General features: G+C 35.7%; 2 protein-coding genes and 1 long non-coding RNA gene across 7 annotated transcripts in view; 2 read left to right on the top strand and 1 right to left on the bottom strand.

Annotated features, from left to right (window-relative positions):
* The window catches only part of LOC145725031 (SRR1-like protein), a 253,363-nt gene that overhangs the window by 29,083 nt on the left and 201,595 nt on the right, over positions 1 to 22,685 (bottom strand). The gene's annotated exons all lie outside the window — the stretch shown is intronic.
* Dad (Daughters against dpp) overlaps positions 1 to 22,685 on the top strand; it is a 133,782-nt gene that overhangs the window by 52,799 nt on the left and 58,298 nt on the right. For 3 of the 5 annotated variants that reach the window (XM_081973554.1, XM_081973553.1, XM_081973551.1), the window contains one exon: positions 7,484 to 7,537. The exons of the other annotated variants lie outside the window; for them this stretch is intronic. In XM_081973554.1, the coding sequence (XP_081829680.1) occupies positions 7,484 to 7,537 (54 nt within the window). The remainder of the gene's footprint in view (positions 1 to 7,483; positions 7,538 to 22,685) is intronic. 5 annotated transcript variants of the gene reach the window in all.
* Positions 15,336 to 16,168, top strand: LOC145725033 (uncharacterized). The gene is made up of 2 exons (XR_014177154.1): positions 15,336 to 16,071; positions 16,129 to 16,168. It is a non-coding gene; the product is annotated as an uncharacterized LOC145725033 (long non-coding RNA).

Raw genomic sequence — 22,685 nt, 5'->3', positions numbered from 1 at the left:
TAAGTTCTCGGTACTCGGGGGCCGGACCAGATGTTCGGCTTTGGAAAAATGCCGGGCCGGTGTATTGAATATCCTGATTGTTTTTTATATACCGGCGCCATGTCCGCTGAAGAAAAAAGATCAAGACAATATCATTAAGAGGGTCAAGCTCAAGCTGTATTAAGCTCCAAGCGGAGCTTCTTCAGTCCAGTGCGAGACTGGGGCTCTTAAGGTGAAGATGTTCAAAGTGGATGGTCTGGGACATGTAGACAGCAGGTAGCAAATTGACGAAGGCTCGTCTGTGGTCCGTGGAGTTGTTTTTTGGGAGTCTTAATTTTTTTTTACATGTCGAGCCGGTTCTAAAAGCCGTGTTATGACAGTTTATAGAGACATATGAACATGTCTGCAACTACTCAATAAATTATTTTTATAAATATTTTTTGATTTAATGAGTTTTGCAAGTTTTTTTATTAATTTTTTCCATGTTCCTTAGGTGGAAATTAAATCATCACTGTCCAAACATTAAAAAGTCACAGAAAAGAAAAAAGTACGGAACCATCCTAAATCCACTATTTTTCTGAAAACATGGGGCCATTTTCTAATAGAGAGAATTTAATTGAAAAATTGTGTTTTTACAGTTCTCTATTCTGTTTTATTTGATTTGATTGATTTGATTTGTTTATTTAACCACAATATACATGAAATGTATGCTCAGCAAGTCATCTTAACTCAAGTAAATAATTCCTACAATCTACAATATGACAAAACGCTAACAGATAAAACTTATCCTACATGTATACAGGGTGGTCCAGTTTTAAGTGTCAATAATTCACCATTTGATAGCTAATCAAAAAATAAGTTGACTTGCATTATTTCATTTTTCTGAAAAACGTTTCCTAACGAAGATACAGTCCTCCAAATTTCAATTTAAAAAATCGTTTTATATTTTAAAACTAAACATCCAAGACTTGTGAAAGTCCAAATTTGTACTGAATAGTCTAAAAACTTTTTTACTACTAGGAATGGTCTTATGATTCGCTTTCTCAGACTGTCATCCTGGTTGAGTGTCTGAAACTGGCATTCAAGAACTAAAAAAAGTCCGGAAATCAAGACAAAGATTGTATTGTGCATGAAACTCATTTTTTACTACTAAAAATAGTATAAAAGTTGACTTTTAATGCTAGAACTGACTTTACGAGGACTCAAGAGAGTCCAAAAGTATATTTTCAAGACTTTAATTGGTGTCCAACTCAATTTTCTGGACTGGACAACAAGTCTAGAAGTAAATTAAATTTTCGGAATATTTTATTTCTAAAAATTAGTTCTCAAGACGTATTATTGTAGCATTTGGTACCAACATTTTTTTACTTTTATTACTGAAGAAACTTCACTTTAGGAAATAGTCTTAAACTCGATTTTTCAGTCTTAAAAAGCACTAAAAACAGTCTAAATTTCTTAGAGATGCTACAATTTATTGCACCTATGAGTGTAGAAGTCAATTTAATAGTGAAGAAGCTTGAAATAACATTTTCAAGATTATGGTCAGTGGACAAACTGGCTTTTAGGCCTGATAAGTTAAAAACTTTGTAAAGATAGTCTTGAAACTCAATTTGAGGCACTGAAAACAGCCTTAAAACACTAAAAACCGTCTAGTTTATTAAGAAATACCCGAATTTTTAGCACTGAGGTGTCTAGAAGTCGATTTAATAGTGACAAAGCTTGGAATGCCATTTTAAGTCTATGAAGAATGTAAAAATTGTTTTTTAAGTTTGCTATGTCAATAACTTGGTGAATATAGTCTTGAAACTCGATTTTCCAAGCTGAAAGCAGTTTTAAAGCACTAAAATTAGTCCAGAATTCGAAGAAAATGAAAAGCAAAGTAAAAAGCACGAAAAGTTAGTTTTCAAGACAATTTTCATGAATCTAATGTCAATGTCCTGCATCTAAGACTGACTTGAAATTTGTCTTCAAATTATAAAAACTTACTTCAAATGCAAATTGTAAGCTTCTAATGTCACTTTTCATTAGTTCAGTCACATTTTGGGGTTCAAGTCAATTTTTAAGGTTTAAATGTATGAATTTCTAGTAACAAGTTCTTGAAAAAGTAGTTTTTATGTCTACAAGTCAATTTTCAGTATTAAAGTCTCTCGATTTGCATGAAAAGTCAATTTTCAAAACTAAAGTCTTTCAGTTTGTCTGGAAACTATGAAAACTGGCTGCAATAATATTTTTTAAACTTCTTAAGTGAATTTTCCGTTTCCAAGACAATTTTTAAGTTGGGTTGGGTTAGTTTTGGGCCTTTGACCGTAATAACGTGTAATAAAGTGCTTGTTCCAAATTTGATCAATATTGCTCCAACGGTCTGACAGTTATGACAAAAAACAAATTTTTAAACAGAAATTTGAAGGACTGTATTTTCCTTAGGAAGCACTTTTCAGGAAAATGACATAATGAATGTCAACTTATTTTTGAATTGGCTATGGATTGGTGAATTATTGACATTTAAAACTGGCCCACCCTGTATACAAATATAAAATAACATACAAAACTGACGCTCACTTTTAAAAAAACATAATTAAAATCCTCCTCCTCCTCCTCCTCCTCGGTATAAAAAGAAGCGTCAATAAAAACCTGCTTGACCGACCTCTCAAAAGCATAACCCTCCAGTGTCCTGATGCAATCAGGAAGTTTATTATAAAACCGTAAATTAGGACAATTTTTAGCAGAAACTTGAAGTCGCCTGCGAGGTAAACGCAATAAATTAGCGTTTCTGGTGTTAAAACGAATGCACTTGAGAGTGCATGGTGTAAAGCGATTTACTCTTATGAATTTCATTTATGCAGCCGAACATATATGCCGATGGAAATGTTAAGATTTTCAAATCCTCAAAATGCTGTCTACAAGAATCTCTAGGTCCAAGCCTCAACATGATTCGGATCGCTCTCTTTTGGAGCCGGAAGATTCGAATAGAATGAGCAGAGCCCCCCCAAACTGCTATACCATACTGAATTTTCGAGTGAAACAATGCAAAATATGCCGTTCTTAGGACTTTTAGTTCTAATGTGTCTCTCAGATGTCGCAACATAAATAAGACAGTGGCGAGTTTATTGGAAAGGCAGTCAATATGCGCATTCCAACTCAAACGATCATCAATAGTCACTCCCATCAAAGTGACGGTATTACCATTAGACACGTTATCCGAAGTAGAGATAATCAACTCTTGAGTTTTAATGTGATTTAAGACTAATTTATTATTAGAAAACCAAGACTCGACTCTCGTTTGCATCTCCCCAGAACGAAACAACAGCTCCGAGAGTGTAGCCCCGCTAGACATAACGGTTGTGTCGTCAGCGAACAGATAACAATTGGCTGGCTTTACATACTCTGAAAAATGGCAATCTTCGAAATTTTGTGTTTGTGTCTTGAAAGACTTTCTGCCCTTTCGAGAACTTAATTTTTGAGGCAAATATTTGACCACCCTGTATCTATATATTTTCGATATTTTTCTTCTGCAGCTCTTAGAACAAGCTTTCTTTAATACAAAAAATCACAAAAACCAAGAACGAATTTGACATAAAATGGTAAATATCACAGAAACAGATACGAACATAAAAAGAATTTGGCGTAGAACTTGAAAATTCAAAAATATACAGAGTGTCCCATTTAAAATAAAAAAAAGCGTCAAATTCATATAAATTTTTGATTCTAATAAACTTTTAAATACCGTTTAGGATGGGGTAACCCTGTATAGCTTATCGTGTTTCTAACGCTTTTTCAACTTCCTCAATTATTTATAGTGTCAGTTGGTAAAGGGAAGTTCATTCCCCGGAAAAATTGCACAAGAAAAATAATAATATTAAATAAACAGCAAAATAATGGTAATTAAGTGAACATACGGGCGTTATGATAACACCCGCATATAATGTCCTACCATGTTATTACCTGTCTCATTACAAAAGGTATAGTGTATCATTAATAGCTAGATGAAACATTATTATACTATAATTGATGCTTGTTATACAGGATGATTCCAAAGTTGGGGCTTTCCTTTCACCTGCGAATAGGGCTTCAAAAAATGACGCAATTTTTAAATTAAAATATCTCAAAAACTGAAAAAGTTAGACAGTTTGTTCAAACGCCATATTGTGGCATTTTCTATCTTCTTCCCAATGACATAAAGAAAATGTAGATTGGAGTGAAAATTACAGCGTCACAAGGCTTCAAAACTACGGCGTCGGAAGGGTTTAAACTTGGCGACAACGCTGCGAACTCACAAAAAGTGACACAATTTCTTAATTGATATATCTAAAAAAACTGAAACAGTTAGAAAATTCGTTCAAACTCCATTTTGTAGCATTTTACATTTTCTTTCCAGCGGTATATAAAAAATCTAGATTGGATGCCAAATTACAGCCTCACAAGGGTTCAAACCTGGCAACAACGCTGCAAACTCACAAAAGTGACACAATTTTCGAATTGAAATTTCTCAAAAACTGAAAAAGTTAGAATATTCGCTCAACCAACATTTTGTAAAATTTTTCATCCTCTTTCTAATAATATATAAAAAATCTAGATTGAAGTGCAAATTACAGCTTCACAAGGCTTCAAACATGGCAACATCGTGTCTCAATTTTTGAATTAAAATCTCTCAAAAACTAAAAAAGTTAGAAAAAATAAAATAAAATTGTTAATGTATGTTGATAGAAAATAACCTCTCAGTTAGTTGAAATTAAGAATGAAATTATTATTATTTTCGTTTTTTCAGTAAAACTTTGACCCACTGTATCTTCGTTAATGTTCACATTGTATACAGGGTGTCCCTTAATGCCATAGTTATTAAAGTTCTGTTACGAAAACACCTTGAATGTATATAGGATGGATAATTATGTAATTCTGAAATCAAGCTTGTAACTTTTTGTTCAATTTTGAAGTTTTCGTTTGAATTCACTAAATTCTTTCAGGTTTTCAAACCTTGCAGAACGTTAGAGTCTGTTTCAGAAGGCTTTTGAACGTGCTAGAAGCTTATAGAATGTTCTAGAATAAGTCTCGAATGTTATGTCACGTTTTTAGAGGGGTTTTACCACGTTGTGGCGAGTTCTAGAAGATTTTACAATGATCTGGAAGGTTTTGAAACGTTGCAGAAGACTCTCAAAGGTGCTGAAACTCTCCGGAAGTTTCTAAAATGTTATAGAACGTTTCAGAGGGAGGTTCTAGCAAGTTGTATAAAGATTCGGAAGGTTTTGGAAGTTCCGAGTTGTTTTAGAAGATGCTAGAAACCTGTAGGACGTTCTAAAAGGCTTCAGATCGTTCTGGCAAGTTTTCGAAACTTTTTTAAAGATCCGGAAAGTTACAGAAGGTTATAGAAGATGCTAGAAACCATTAAGAGGTTCTAAAAGACTTTCGAATGATCTAGAAAGTCTCAGAGGGCTTCAGATCGTTCTGGCAAGTTTTGGAAACTTTTTTAAAGATCCGGAAAGTTACAGAAGGTTATAGAAGATGCTAGAAACCATTAAGAGGTTCTATAAGTCTCTCAAAAGTGCCTAAAAAGTACCAGAAGCCTCTACAAGTCTCTTAACTTTCCCAGAGTTGTTTTAAACTGTCAGAGCCCTCGAGGACCATTTTGAAAGTTCCGAAGACCTCTAAATACTGTTGAGAGCCTTCTAAAAAGTGCCAGAGGCTTCTCCTAGTGTCTTAACCTTCACAGAACTGTTTTAAATTGTCAAAGACCTAGAGGACCATTTTGAAAGTTCCATAGACCTCTAAATACTATTGAGAACCTTCTAAAAAGTCCCAGAGGCTTCTCCTAGTGTCTTAACCTTCACAGAGCTGTTTTAAATTGTCAGATATTTAGAGGGCAATTTTGAAAGTCCCATAGACCTCTAAATGGTATTGAGAACCTGCTAAACCTTTCCAGAGTTGTTTTAAATTGTCATAGGCCTCTACGAGCATTTTGAAAGTTCCATAGACCTCTAAATACTATTGAAAACCTTTTCAAACCTTCCTAGAGTTGTTTTAAATTGTCATAGTCGTCGAGGACCATTTTGAAAGTTCCATAGACTTCTAAATGCTATTGAGAACTATCTAAAAAGTGCGAGAGGCTTCTACAAGTGTCTTAACCTTCACAGAGTTGTTTTAAATTGGCAGACACCTAGAGGACCATTTTGAAAGTTCCACAGACCTCTAAAGGCTATTGAGAACCTTCTAAAAAGGGCCAGAGGCCTCTATAAGTGTCTTAACTTTCCCAGAGTTGTTTTAAATTGTCAGAGACCTAGAGAACCATTTTGAAAGTTCCATAGACCTCTAAATACTATTAAAAACCTTCTAAAAAGTGCCAGAGGCCTCTACAAGGGTCTTAACTTTTCCAGAGCTGTTTTCAATTGTCAGAGACCTAAAAGACCATTTTGAAAGTTCCATACCCCTCTAAATGCTATTGAGAACTATCTGAAAAGTGCCAGAGGCCTCTGCAAGTGTCTTAACCTTCACAGAGTTACTTTGAATTGTCAGAGACCTAGAGGACCATTTTGAAAGTTCCATAGACCTCTAAATACTATTGAGAACCTTCTAAAAAGTGCCAGAGGCCTCTACAAGTGTCTTAACTTTTCCAGAGCTGTTTTTAATTGTCAGAGACCTAGAGGACCATTTTGAAAGTTCCATAGACCTCCAAATACTATTGAGAACTATCTAAAAAGTGCGAGAGGCCTCTACAAGTGTCTTAACCTTCACAGAGTTGTTTTAAATTGTCAGAGATCTAGAGGACCATTTGGAAAGTTCCATAGACCTCTAAATACTATTGAGAACCTTCTAAAAAGTGCCAGAGGCTTCTCCTAGTGTCTTAACCTTCACAGAGCTGTTTTAAATTGTCAAAGACCTAGAGGACCATTTTGAAAGTTCCATAGACCTCTAAATACTATTGAGAACCTTCTAAAAAGTGCCAGAGGCCTCTACAAGTGTCTTAACTTTTACAGAGCTGTTTTCAATTGTCAGAGACCTAGAGGACCATTTTGAAAGTTCCACAGACCTCTAAATGCTATTGAGAACTATCTGAAAAGTGCCAGAGGCCTCTGCAAGTGTCTTAACCTTCACAGAGTTACTTTGAATTGTCCGAGACCTAGAGGACCATTTTGAAAGTTCCATAGACCTCTAAATACTATTAAGAACCTTCTAAAAAGTGCCAGAGGCCTCTACAAGTGTCTTAACTTTTCCAGAGCTGTTTTTAATTGTCAGAGACCTAGAGGACCATTTTGAAAGTTCCATAGACCTCCAAATACTATTGAGAACTATCTAAAAAGTGCGAGAGGCCTCTACAAGTGTCTTAACCTTCACAGAGCTGTTTTCAATTGTCAGAGACTTAGAGGGCCATTTTGAAAGTTCCATAGACCTCTAAATGCTATTGAGAACCTTCTAAATCATTCCAGAGGTCTTAAACAAGTGTCTTAAACCTTCAGAGAATAAATACTAAGTGCTTTTACGTGTAACAAACTTTACAAATAGCATTTATTTTCAGAAACACCACCACCGCCATATAGTCGAACTAATGAAGATAGAATACGACCTGAAGGTAAGCAACTCTTTGGTTTTATTACTCGGTTAATGATGGTGTACGCAAACTATTTTTACTGTATCTGTTTCATAATTCGTCTTCTGCTTACAACTACGATTACACCAAACCGTGTAATGTCGTCGAAGACTGCTTTCTTTGTACTAAGGTTTATTTACTCAAGTTAGAACATAAACACAGCAGTAAAAAGGGTGTGGCTCCGTTGCATAAACTCTGGTGCCACAAGGCTGCAGACTAGGCCGCTTGAGTTATTTGTGTTATGTTACGTTGGCAGTTTTCTCGGAATAACACGCTCTTAAATGCTTATAAGCCATTTTATTGTGTGTTTTCGACACAAATACGAGTGTGTTTCATATCTTCCGTACCAGAAAAGGTACCAGTTAAGTTATACATCCGCAAACACGCCTAGCGTAATTAACTGATGGTGTGTTTGAGAAGCACTCTAAATCTCATTCATAACAGTGAGGACGTGAAACTAGTCGGCTGAAAGGAGCTATATCCCATTTCCCGTCTATTTATCTCGCTATTTTCCCGGTTGATGGATCTTTTGTTAGGATAGTGGACACTTGTTGCTTGCTTTCTCCCTTCGATCGGATGTGTACACTGAGAGAAAACTGAACGTTCTTACTTAGAACTTAAATACAATCAAAACTTCTGGAAGTTGTTTACTTTGTTCTTCACCAACAATCTTTAAACTCATTAAAAGTGTCTCATATTAAGACTGTCCTAGTGGATTTTCTATTTTAGGTATTGTCCACTGAGTGGATTTTTTTCAATGTATCAAATCTCGTAAACGCCAGTTTTTATCTCCTTAGTGTATTTACGTTCTTCTTTTATTCCGATATTTGCAATTCACTTGTTGATTTTATTGGGGGGTATTCTTGAATGGAAAGGAAGGAGTTATCAAGAGAAAAGTGTAAAAAATGTGACAGGAGCCTGTCCGTGTGAACTCCTTCTGTCACATTCTATCAGCACTTTTCTTGAGAATGTTGTTCTTTACTTTCAAGAATTCAACCCGAAACCACATTGTAAGTAGTCTTTATAGCTCCATGGAGCCATATTTGTCAGTTCTGATGTTACAGAACAATTTTATACTGTGCTTGCGTCACGTGACAGCTGTCATAACTGTTAAAACCCGTCCATGAGTAACCTGACGCTATAAAATATAGTTGCTCATTTAAGAGATTACATTGGAAGTTAAGTTTAAAAATCCATGGATCCAAATTCAAATACTTTAATACTTTGCTTGCGTCACGTGACAACTGTCATAATTGTCAAAAATTACTCACCAGTGACGTGAAAGTGTAAAATGCCAATTTATAGGTTTTTTGAGGAATAACAGTGTAAGTTCTGTTTAGTGCTCTATGGACTTAAATTTGACAGTTGCGACGTTAATAAAACACTTTTATACTTTTCTTACGTCACGTGACAGCTGTCACAACTGTCAAAACAACTTACCAGTGACTTGAAAGTGTAAATGCCAAATTATGTGCTTCTTTGATGAATTGCAGTGTAAGTTGTGTTTAGAGCCCCATTGAGTCAAATTTAACAGTTCTGACGTTAAGAAATACTTTTATACACTTCTTACGTCACGTGACAGCTGTCATAACTGTCAAAACTTACTCACCAGTGACCTAAAACTATAAAGTTAGAAGTTGTTACTAATTTGAAAAATTACACTAGAAGTTGCGTTTACACCTCAATGGAGCCAAATTTAAGCGTTGGGACGTTAAGGAACGCTTTAGTACTTTGCTTGCGTCACGTGACAACTGTCATAATTGTCAAAAGTTACTCACCAGTGACGTGAAAGTGTAAAATGCCAATTTATGGGTTTTTTGAGGAATAACAGTGTAAGTTCTGTTTAGAGCTCTATGGACTCAAATTTGACAGTTGCGACGTTAAGAAAACACTTTTATACTTTTCTTACGTCACGTGACAGCTGTCACAACTGTCAAAACAACTTACCAATGACTTGAAAGTGTAAATGCCAAATTATGTGCTTCTTTGATGAATTGCAGTGTAAGTTGTGTTTAGAGCTCCATTGAGTCAAATTTAACAGTTCTGACGTTAAGAATTTTTTTTAAACATTTCTTACGTCACGTGACAGCTGTCATAACTGTCAAAACTTACTCACCAGTGACATGAAAGTGTAAAATGCCAATTTATGGGTTTTTTGAGGAATAACAGTGTAAGTTCTGTTTAGAGCTCCATGGAGTAAAATTTGACAGTTATAACGTTAAGAAACCACTTTTATACTTTTCTTACGTCACGTGACAGCTGTCACAACAACTTACTCACTAGGATGACTTGAAAGTGTAAATGCTAAATTATGTGCTTCTTTGATGAATTGCAGTGTAAGTTGTGTTTAGAGCCCCATTGAGTCAAATTTAACAGTTCTGACGTTAAGAAATACTTTTAAACATTTTTTACGTCACGTGACAGCTGTCATAACTGTCAAAACTGACTCACCAATGACCTAAAACTATAAAATTAGAAGTAGTTGCTAATTTGAAAAATTACATTAGAAGTTGTGTTTACAGCTCAATGGAGCCAAATTTAAGCGTTGGGACGTTAAGGAACACTTTAGTATTTTGCTTACCTCACGTGACAGTTGACATAACTGTCAAAACTTACTCACCAGTAACTTGAAAATATAAAAAATCGTCACGTGACAGCTGTCATAACTGTCAAAACTTGTCATCATCATCATCAACATCACCAGTGACTTGAAAGTGTAAAATGCCAAATGATCCGATTTTTAAAAAAATTGCAGTGTAAGTGGTGTTTATAGCCCCAGGGACCCAAATTTGACGTTAAGAAACAGTGTTATACTTTTCTTACGTCACGTGACAGCTGTCAAAACTGTCCAAACCCGATCACCAGGAAACTAATACTATAAATTAGAAATAGTTGCTAATTTGAAGAAATACACTGTAAGTTGGGTTTAATAAAGCTCCATTGAGCCAAATTTGACCGTTGGAACTTAAAGAACACTTTAATATTTTTCTTGCATCACGTGACAACTGTCAAAACTTACTCACCAGTAACCTGAAAGTGTAAAATGCCAAATAGTGCGTTTTTTTTGAGGAATTGCAGTGTAATTTTTGTGTGGTTGTGTTTAGAGCTCTATGGAGTTAAATTTGACACTTTTGACATAAAGAGAAACTTCTAATAGTTTGCTTGCGTCACTTAGTGAGTTTTGACAGTTGACAGCTCTTAATTGACGTAAAAAGCAAAGTGTCACTTAGCCTCACAAATTTCAAATTTGAGGCTTTAATGGAGGTGTAAATACAAAGTATTTGAAAGTTTCTTGCCACTGCTGAATAAGTTTTAATATAGTTATAACGAGTGTCACCTGACTATAAGCCATGCTGTGTCAAGTCATAACTGTCAAATTTAACGTCACAACTGCCACAAATTCTACAGAGTTACGAATAACAATTTGACGCGTGTTTTATCACACTATTTGACATTTTACAGCTTTACAGCACTGTTTAATGAGTTTGGACAGCTGTCAGGTGACTATAAGCCTGTCATTAATCGTCAAAGTTCAAGTTATACCAATCATATTAATTAAAAGCTTCTTGACATTTCGTCGTTGCCAAAATGACTGAATCCATAGTTTTGGCTTTGGCAACGTTGATTTGACTGTAATTTTCAAGTTTTTGTATTGGTAATCAACTTTTCAACTAATTAACCGACGAATGCTAGGGAAAGGCTTCGCAAAGAATTTCTCACAAATATACGCCACTCTTTTCGCTAAATCAGCCAGGTGTACCACCTGTGACTTCGCATAGGTACTTGACAGTACTAACCACAAGAACTGCCGGCTTTAATTCCCAGTTCGAGTACTTTTAAAGGTACATTTTTAGAAAAAACGAAAACATGCAAGTCGATTGCGGTGAAGTAAAGTGTATTTGCATTTACCCAGCTGCATCTACAGAAAACCGGCTGATAAAGCGACACGAAAGATGATGAGAGCAGTAGCAACTTGGATAGTTTGTATATGGGAAGACACTCGACAATGTTTTTGAACAATCTTTGCACTGTTAGTAATATAGCATTGAGGAAAGCAATCATTGAAAAAGACGTGTTTGTTTATTTAAAAAATTAATAGTTTAGTCACTTACTAATGTTTGAAGAATAACCAAGTCCCATTTTTCTTGAAAAAATTACAAGAAATTGTGTAGGTTTTTAAGAACTGCTAAAAGCAGGTTTAATCACAGAAGTTTTATATGGTTTAAAGTTAATTTTTAGCTTTTTTGATGTAGAGACTAGTGTAAGGCAAAAAAAGTCAGACAATACCAATGTTAAGTGCAGAAAAATGCAACTTCAAGTAAAATTTAATGAAATGAGCGAACTGGGGTTTAAAAAAGTTCAAGTAAGCTAAGATGCAATAACTTTATAAATAATGACCAAACGTGAGTTAAACTTGGGGGAAAACACCAGACAATACTAAAAAAGTGAAAAAGGTGGATGCCAGACTCTTTGAATTGTCAAGTCAGACATTTTTTGGTTATTTTTCCATTTTCTGTTGAGACTTTCATTTTTTCAATGGAGGAAAGTACCATTTTTCTTCCATCTACCCTGTATCTCTAACTGTTTTCAAGATTCCCACTGCCCTTCTCAGGATTCCTCATCTTGGACGCTGTGTATACAGTTGTTTACGCAATGAAACACTCTTTGTTAACATACAGAACAATCGGCTTTGTCATTTTTGGTAATTTATATAGGAAATCCCAAACCTTCAGGAATTTTTTGTATCTCCTACAACTTAAATCCTTAGTTAAATCAGTTGAGATTTGAAATTTCCAACCAAATTCGCTGTAAAGGTCTGACGTTCTAACGGAGTACAAAACAAATATTTAACCAATGTTTATACTGTAAACAAACCTTATAATAGCAGCGGCGTTTAGCTAAAACCATGTAAAATATAATTATGATTTTTTTCTTTTTAAGTCACTTTCCTAGGGTAGACCTTAATCCAACAACATCCATTTTGAATATGAAAGTTATCGGAAGTTATCTCTTCTTTGCTGTTTGATGGTGATCTCGTGCTTCTCTAGTTAATCTAGGATAGTAACGTTGTGATCGATCCAAAATCTCCACCCCTTCAAAACGAATATCGTGCCCTCTAGAAAGTGCTTGCCACCGCAGATTTCTCGGTCTACGGATCCACAGCTGCATGGGACTCTGTAAACTCCAGAAGCTGATAAAGAATCCCGTTTGTCCCATTTGTGGGGGTTGGTTTAAAGACCGTCTTGACCTTGTGCTTCTCTAAAATCCTTCCAATCCTATCCGTAACCTGGTGTATGTATGGAAAGGCAAGTCTAACCAACTTTCCATCTCCCGTTTGTTGTCTACGTAGTTGGATGCTCTGTTGAAAACCCTTTCCAGATGTGTAAGCTCCTTTTCTAACTCTGATGGTTCGCAAATTCCTCTTGCCCGCTCCTTTCGATACACCGTGTGAGCCAGTGTTCCATTAGGTTTCCTTGTCACCATTACATCCAGGAAAGGTAGCTTCTGTTTCGCTCTCCATAGTAAATTGAATTCTTGGATTGCTGCAGTTTGTCTTCAGCGTGCCTCCAAACAACAAAAATATCGAAACCATCACTTTGGTTTCTTTGGAGCAGTGGCCAGAGCATTTACTTCAAAGGTTTCCATAAAATAGCTTGCTATTACCGGACTGAGAGGGCTGCCCATTGCTACACCATCATTATTCATCCTGTCATTGGAAGTAAGTGGTGGTTAGGCAGTTTGGCGATGCTCCATAGTCGTTTTGATGGGTACCATAGTGAATAAAGACACAACATCAAAACTTACTGGAGATAAAGTTAAGGTATGCAATTTGTCCACAAAATGTGCGTGAGAGTCTTTTATGAACCTTCCTATTTTTGGTTGAAGAAGTGTTGTAAGGTACTTTGCTATCTCATCCGTAGAGTTCCTATATGGCATTAACGATGTGTCTCATTGGTATATCCGGCTTGTGTATTTTAGGTGAACCATAAAGTCTGGGTGGAAGGGCTTCTGACTTCTTGAGCTTCGAGATATCTTCCTAAGAAATTCCATTCCAAGCCCGGATAACTTTCATATTTCACGTTTGACCGGCCGTGAAAGCTTTCATAGTCTAACATCCATTTGTTCCATTCTAGAATTCAACACTTTCTATTGAACATAACGGTGAATTTTTTTAGATTGATATGTGTTACAGTATAATTCTCTTTTATTCCTGAATGATACATTTTCAATTTTCTCTGAGCATCAGTTTGCAATAGCAATTCTTTTACTGTTATCTACGTATTTTAAGTTGGCAGCATGTGAGGCCATAGTCAATAATGACCGGTATTGACCCTGTCGCCGACAAAAAAGTACTGATTGTTAAGGTTGGTTTATTGGAGGTCGTAAACCATTCCTACCACATAATGAGTGGTTTATGGTACAATCAGTTAGGAAAAATGCCTGGCACGATTGATTTTCGGTTGGTATTTCAGTAGTAAGGATAATACGAATGTTCGGTCGTAATCGCAGTTGTTAAAAATCAAAATTCGTCGGGTGTGTCGATGCTATGGCATCCATCGTGGTGCGGCGTCGTCTGGCCGCCATCTTCTATTTTTAGCACCGCCAGGCGCCAGCCAGGAAGCACCGCCGTACCGCCGCGAATGATTTATCACGATTACGGTGGCGACTTTCTCCCTTAAGAATACGACCTTCGGGTTTTTTTTCATTATTTTTATACAAGAAATTCCATTACACATTTAATTGAGACGATTGAGCGTCCTGTTACTTCCATATTTACACAACCCCTGTGCGTGACGTATGTACGGGACTATTCAAGATTAGAACATATTTCAGAAGAAGTAAATGCCCCTCAAGAGCCTGAGTTACTAAGATCGGAAGTTGAATATGCCATAAAACTTCTCCGAAAAAAAAAATCACCAGGTGCGGATCAAATAACGGCAGAGGTGCTAAAGGCTCTGGGCAAGGAGGGAATAGAAATCTTTCCCAAAATCTGTAACCTTATAGGGAAAACAGGACAGTGGGCTGAAGATTGGGGAAAGTGGCTGGTCATTCCAATATTCAAAAAAGGTTCGCCCTTGGAATGCAACAACTACAGAACGGTTTCTCTTATCTCCCACGCTAGTAAGATCTTCCTCCTTATCATACATAATAACCGTCTTAAACAAGCAGGTTTTGTTCAAGGAAAAGGAACTAGGGAACAAATATTAAATGCCAGGCAACTTATTGAAAAAGCTAGAAAATTTAATATCCCATAGTGTATCTCTGCCTTGTAGACTATCAAAAAGCATTTGATCAAGTAAACTGGAGCTACCTTTGGACCATAATGGAGGAAGTGGGAACGCCAAAACACCTGGTTCAACAGGTGCGCAACGTCTATCAGAAAAACAGCGTGAAGGAGCTTCAAAACGACTGCAGGAGGCCTATTCTTGAAAGCAGGGAACGGAATTCTCAAGAAAAGTGTTGATATGATGTTCCTGTCACATTCTACAGGTCTTTTTCTTGATAATTCCCTTCCCTCGTTTCAAGAATACACACCCAGGAGTTAGACAGGGTTGAATTGTTTCACCTACCTTATGTAACGTTTATAGCGAATACGTCATCAGAGAAATTCTAGATGAGTGGCAAGGCGGAATACCAGTTGGTGGAAGGCGGATCAACAACCTCCGTTATGCCGACGACACACTGATCATAGCGTCAACAATACCAGAAATAACGGAAGTTATGAGCAGACTATCCGTTACTAGCTTAAACGAAAATTATGATAGTTGATACCTACCAAAACAGCGAAACTACATCCTTTGGAGAATAATGGAAAGAGGAGGAGGATATTTGCGCAACTAGGGAGGAAAGTGCAACTTTTGGTTCCGCGAACAATTCAAAGAGGCAAAAAGCAGTTTACTTCAGAGTTGCGCATTTAATTTTTTCTACGACCAATGTTATGTTTTATGAAAAAAAGCAGGATACAACATAAATATCTGGCTGAAGGTGCTCTCTGGCTGTCTTTAGAAAGTGTGACTTTTCCTGGTGGCACTTTTCCTCCCATGGGAGGAAAATACTTTCAATCTCATTGGAGGCACTTTCATCTTTCAAATTAGGGAGGAAAATGTTATTTTCAAAACAAGTATCTATCTATTATTACCGTTATAATAGGTGAAAAAGGACAAGTTTTTACAGAATTTTATTAGGCTATTTATCAAAAAAAATCATTTTAACTTAATATATTAAGTGTAATATAGCAACAACTATTAAACAATTCGTGAAAAAAAGTTCTAAAAACAGTTGTGGCGTCCAGACGCACTAGAATAAAAGGAATAGCTAATATTCCACAAAGAAAAAAGAATACTACACCCACAGAAAACCTGACAGCTTAACCACCGAAAAACCTGAAGAAATTACCCAGCCTGAGCTTCCTATCAAGAGTGAATTTGAAGATCAGAATGCACCACCATCTAAACCAGATACTGAAAAACCTCCTCAGTCCATCATGACTGAACAAAGTAATAGTTTAACTTCAAGTAATGACTTACCTAACCCACTTTCTATGGAGCCTGGAACTGAAAAACTTCCAGCAGCAGAGGACATAAAAGCTAAAGAACCTACAAAACCATTAATGCTTCAAACCAGTAATCAATCCAAATGTAATTAAACAGAGAACTTTGCCTAAAGAAATCCCAGTTACTAACAACATAAACCAGGCTCCTAATGTGGAGGAATCAAAAGTTATTGCTGCTGCTAACAATGTACTAATACACAATGATGTGCTAGTTTCAAACCCTGCAATAAGTAGAAAAGTGGCTTGTGACATTACCAAGCCAATTTCTGAAGCCTCACCCTCAGAAAATCAACCAGTTTTGAATGAGGAGAATGTTTCCAATGTAGTTTTTCGTAATCCTGACTTTTTGGGCTCTGATACTGAATATCCAGGTCCACCAGCAAGTCCCAGTAAAGATAATCGGTAAGTTTTTTTGGTTTATTTAGGAGGTAAATGACTAGTATGATTCTAAGGCAATTTTTAGAAGGTTTTCATTGTTTCCAGCCATAATTAGGGGCCTCTGGCAACAAAACAATTCTTATACATGGTTTAGAATACTTTTAGAAGGTTCTGAGTAGCATTTCGGCCTCTGACAATTTAAGACAAGTCTGGGAAAGTTTAAGACATTAATGTAGAGCCCTCTGACACTGTTTAGAGGTTTTAAAATTGCATTTAGAGATCTATGAAACTTTCAAAATGGTCCTAGAAGCATCTGGCACTATTTAGAAGATTCACAATTGCATTTAGAGGTCTATGGAACTTTTGAAGTGGTCTTAGAGGCCTCTGGCACTATTTAGAAGGTTTACAATAGCATTTAGAGGTTTATGGAACTTTTAAAATGGTCCTAAAGGCCTCTGGCACTATTTAGAAGGTTTAAAATTGCATTTAGACTAAATTAGGGATCTATGGAACTTTTGAAGTGGTCCTAGAAGCCTCTGATACTATTTAGAAGGTTTACAATAGCATTTAGAGGTTTATGGAACTTTTAAAATGGTCCTAGAGGCCTCTGGCACTATTTAGAAGGTTTAAAATTGCATTTAGACTAATTTAGAGATCTATGGAACTTTTGAAGTGGTCCTAGAGGTCTCTGACACTATTTAGAAGGTTTACAATAGCGTTTAGAGGTTTATGGAACTTTCAAAATGGTCCTAGACGCCTCTGGCACTATTTAGAAGGTTTAAAATTGCATTTAGACTAAATTAGGGATCTATGGAACTTTTGAAGTGGTCCTAGAAGCCTCTGACACTATTTAGAAGGTTTACAATAGCATTTAGAGGTTTATGGAACTTTCAAAAAGGTCCTAGAGGCCTCTGGCACTATTTAGAAGGTATAAATTGCATTTAGACTAATTTAGAGATTTATGAAACTTTCAAAATGGTCCTAGAAGCATTTGGCACCATTTAGAAGATTCACAATTGCATTTAGAGGTCTATGGAACTTTTGAAGTGGTTCTAAAGGCCTCTGATACTATTTAGAAGGTTTACAATAGCATTTAGAGGTTTATGGAACTTTCAAAATGGTCCTAGAGGCCTCTGGCACTATTTAGAAGGTTTAAAATTCAGTTTTTCATTAATGTTTTAATGAAGTTTTGAATAGAATTATTAAACTTAGTAGCTAGCACATGGCAAATAAAATAAAATTAATGAGTTCTGGCGCGAGGCGGATGATACGGCAGTTCAACATGAACTCCTGCTAGCTTGGGTGTTGCATGCAAAGCGGAATTGGTGGCGCTGCTGTACTTCCGGCTCTTGTATGGCGGGATGGTTAAATGGTGGTGGAGTTTTGTTACAAAGTTAAAAAAAAGAGAAAGAAAAACTCCCTGAAACAATATGCAAATTAATAAATAAATATGAACATAATCAAACGGTTGGCATTTATTCAAATTAACATTAATTTTGACGACGTACTAAATGCTCGGCTCACAAAATCAGTGAACTGAAACCCATAAACAATTAATTATTATTTAACAGTAAATTCACGGAATAATAAAAGTACTAGTTGCTAGTTCGGTGTCCGAGTTAATTGCCGGCCTTTTGATAATAAGCATTAACAACCGATATCGCGTTATTAGAAGCAAAATATTGGTAAACCGAATGCCGCCGTCAAAGGAATTAAAAAATAACACGCATTCAACAAATGAAATACCAAGGTCAGAATTAAAAATAGCGCATATAAAAAAATTACTAATAAGATTGATAATAGGACATCTTATAGAGTCGCGGAAATTATTTCCGTGCCGACAAGTTGGAATTTATCGAAAACATAAATTATTTGGTTAGAAAAACAAAGCAAACATGAATATAAACTAGGTATTTAAAATATTGTTAGCAGTCAGATTTTATGTTTCTTTAAATATTTCAGAATGTGACGAAGGAGAGACGAGTTTTGGTTTTTTTTTAGCATATCACACCTTTTTACGACTTTTTTTCAAGTTCGTATGACTAACACATTGTCTAGACAATTTTACAGTTAAATAATAATAGTTTTGTCCCGATTCTTCTTCTTCTTCTTCTTGAAGTGATGAAGATCGGCAACAATTCTGGCAAAATCGTCTCTGTCTTGGACTCTTCTTAGAAGGGAGTTTGAATCTAAGCCTGTCCCTTATGTTTTTCAGCCAAGAGCACTGTCTCTCAATCTTTCCCTCTATTAATCACTTGTAGGAATCTGTACTTGTCCTGTCTCGAGAATTGTTCGATCTTTGTTCATTCTATGTAAGACCTCTTGATTTGTGGTATGATCGCTCCATGAAATACTCAGCATTCTGCGGTATACCCACATCTCAAATGCTTCCAGCTTGTTAATACTGCTGTAACCTGGAATACACATTCAACAAAGTTGAATCTTATGTTTAAATTAAAATTGGCTCTAGCTTGCTCTATACGGGATCTAATTTCTATCACAGGGTTCAGATTCTCGCTGATCCAACTTCCTATGTATTTAAACTTAATGACTTGCTCTATTGGTGAACCGTATACATGTTGAAGTAAGTTGTTCGGATTGTGATTTACTTGCATGGTCTTTGTTTTTGAGATATTAATCCTGAGTCCCATTTCGTCACCTGAAGTCGATATGCTGTCGATTAGGAGTTGCAGCCCTTCAGGACTGTCTGCGATTATCACTGTGTCATCAGCATATCTTAAGGCGTTTTGGAAAATAGCATCTGAATACATATTAAAGAGCATGAAACTAGCTTTTTTCGGTGTTTTCCAGTTTGACAGACACCACTTTTTAGATCTTAGCCAATTTAATTTTTATAATTTAGGCAACCCCCTAATATCCGCCTAAACGATACCGTTATCTACAAACATGATCAGCCAGTAGTAGTCAACTAATAAAAGAATCTCGCAGGTGTTCACAGTTTTGGGGGGTGAATTGCGGATGTCTACACATTACATTCTTATATTCTACCCCTCCCTGTATTTGCTGGCGCCATGTATTCGTCATGCAAGCCACCAGACTATAATGGCCTAAGTAGATGATCATCCGCACCAACAGGATGTCACATCAAGGGAGTAGACGAACAGCACCAAAAATTACGAAAAAACATTATTTAGTAATGAAAAATACTCTCATGATTGGAATAATGTCAGAGAAAACCAGTTTCATGAAAATTCGCAAATCTTTTAATGACTGCAGAAAGTCTGTACAGGGTGAGCCAAATTGGTGATTTTGTTTATCTTTAGAGATTGGTATTGGTAGATGTGGATGGGGGCACATGTACAGGGTGAATCAACGATAGAGTAAAGTAGGTAAATGACGGTAGAATAATCAGTCAAAAAACAAAGTAGATCAAAACAAATTCATTCATTTTACTTTCATACAGGGTATCAAAAATTTTAATCATTGCTATAAATAATATGAAAACCGTACTGCAAAAATACAGGTTTTTTATTTTTTTAATAATAATTGTTAAATCACGTGGTTTTAAAGGATAATTTAGCTAAACAGTCACCTGACCATTGTCAACATCATAAATCTTAAAAACACGTTTATATCAAATACTACAAGAAAATGTTTCTGAACCGGGATTTTTGCAACTTTAGAGCTTAGTTTGACAGTTTTGACGTTAGTGACAGTTGTCACGTGATCATAGAACACTATTTAGTTAGACGGTCACGTGACAATTGTCCAAATAACTATCATATATCTCAGAAATACGTTTTATTATCAAATCCTGCAAGAAAACGTTCCTAAACCCTGATTTTTTAAACTTTAAAGCATAGTTTGACAGTGTTGACATTAGTGACAGTTGTCACGTGATCGTAGAACACTATTTAGCTAGACGGTCACGTGACAATTGTCAAAATAACGGTCATAAATCTCAAAAACTTGTTTTATAACAAATACTGCAAGAAAACGTTTCTAATTCCTGATTTTTGCAACTTTAAAGCATAGTTTGACAGTTTTGACGTTAGTGATAGTTGTCACGTGATCGTTGAACACTATTTAGCTAGACGGTCACGTGACAATTGTCAAAATAACGGTCATAAATCTCAAAAACTTGTTTTATAACAAATACTACAAGAAAACGTTTCTAAACCCTGATTTTTGCAACTTTAAAGCATAGTTTGACAGTTTTGACGTTAGTGACAGTTGTCCCGTAATCGTAGAACACTATTTAGCTAAACGGTCACGTGACAATTGTCAAAATAACGGTCATAAATCTCAGAAACACGTTTTATAACGAATACTACAAGAAAACGTTTCTAAACCCTGATTTTTGCAACTTTAAAGCATAGTTTGACAGTTTTGACGTTAGTGACAGTTGTCCCGTGATCGTAGAACACTATTTAGCTAGACGGTCACGTGACAATTGTCAAAATAACGGTCATAAATCTCAAAAACTTGTTTTATAACAAATACTACAAGAAAACGTTTCTAAACCCTGATTTTTGCAACTTAAAAGCATAATTTGACAGTTTTGACGTTAGTGACAGTTGTCGCGTGATCGTAGAACACTATTTAGCTAGACGGTCACGTGACATTTGTCAAAATAACTGGCATAAATCTCAAAAACACGCTTTATATCCAATACTGCAAGAAAACGTTTCTAAACCCTGACTTTTGCAACTTTAGAGCATGGTTTGACAGTTTTGACGTTAGTGACAGTTGTCACGTGATCGAAGAACACTATTTAGCTAGACGGTCACGTGACAATTGGCAAAATATCTGTCATAAATCTCAGAAACACGTTTTATATCAAATACTGCAAGAAAACATTTCTAAACTCTGATTTTTGCAACTTTAGAGCACGGTTTGACAGTTTTGACGTTATTAACAGTTGTCACGTGATTTCAGTCATAATATTATTTGTTTTTTTCTGTTTCTTGATTGGTCCATTTAATAACGGGGTAGATTTTGATGAGCGAGCGGGGTAAAGTTATTGGAAATGAGGTAGATCTACCCCGATCGGGGTAGCTTTGGCAACGCGGCTTGGGTCGTTTTCTTATCAATTTAAAAATATTTTTGTATTAATTATTATTGTTTCGGTTTTCACAAACAAAGATTTCTAAAATATTATTATTTTAAGTTTAAAAATGTAATTTTTAGACTGGTGGTGGATATTTATTAGGTGGTAATGTTACTAATACGAGCATAATCAGTCTGTGAAGAAATTTAGCCTTTATACCTTCTGTACAGTATTAACCAACCAAACTTACCATAAAACAACTAAAACAAAATGGTTTCGAGTTTGTTGTGTTTTTACGCTTTTTTTCCTTCTTTTTTTCTTCTAAAATTATCACTGACAAGCGTAACTTATCCTCGAAAACTGTCGATCGAGAACTAAAGGGGGAAGTAATCTGCACGTAATAATAAAACTATATTATGTTGAAAACAAGCGGCGTCGCAGCGTTGATGCCAAAACAAACAGAGCGTATGTTAAAAATAAAGATGATGACAATAATTATTATCTACAGTGGAACCAAGCTGATCTCTTATCAGTAAGTTCAACCAATGTTGATTTCTGTATCATTTATTCAACAGGTCGTAAATTAAATCCGGTTTTATTAAAATTGATAAAAACATGTTAACATTTTGCCGACATCTCTAATCAACATCAAACAACCGCACGCTTTCTGTATAAAATCAAATTTTAATTTCAAATCCAAAATATGTTATTAAAAGTTTGATGTTTCTGAATGAAATGTAGTGGTTGTTAACTAGTTAGGCACTTACTGTAGGTAATTAGCATGTAGTTATAAAATAAACAATATGACAAATCATGCAAATCAAAAAAAAAAAAAAATTAATGTAAAAAAAAATAAAATAAATAAAATGGACAAATATGGACCTCTTTAAAAACAAGTAACGAATTAAAAGTAATAACATTATACAAAAACAAGCTAAAGCACTTAAATTACATGTTGTCTTAGGGCTCTTTTAAAATTGTTCAAATTATCACAGTTTTTTATTACATTGGGCAACATATTAAAACACAATCATTTTTTGGACAGGTAACATGCTTACAGTCGTGGACATTGTTGCGATGGGAGTATACCTGTTGCATCGCAATATGCACCTCATTGCTCGATTTTGCACAATCTGGATCTGATCTATCTTAAAACCGTACAAAAGAGCAGAACAAAACTTGAGATG

Source organism: Ips typographus, linkage group LG2, assembly GCF_016097725.1.
Source record: "Ips typographus isolate SLU linkage group LG2, UJ_Ityp_2.0, whole genome shotgun sequence".
Taxonomy (NCBI): Eukaryota; Metazoa; Arthropoda; class Insecta; order Coleoptera; family Curculionidae; genus Ips; species Ips typographus.
The sequence above is the reverse complement of the archived record's forward strand: the minus strand, read 5'-3'. Positions and strand labels throughout refer to the sequence as shown.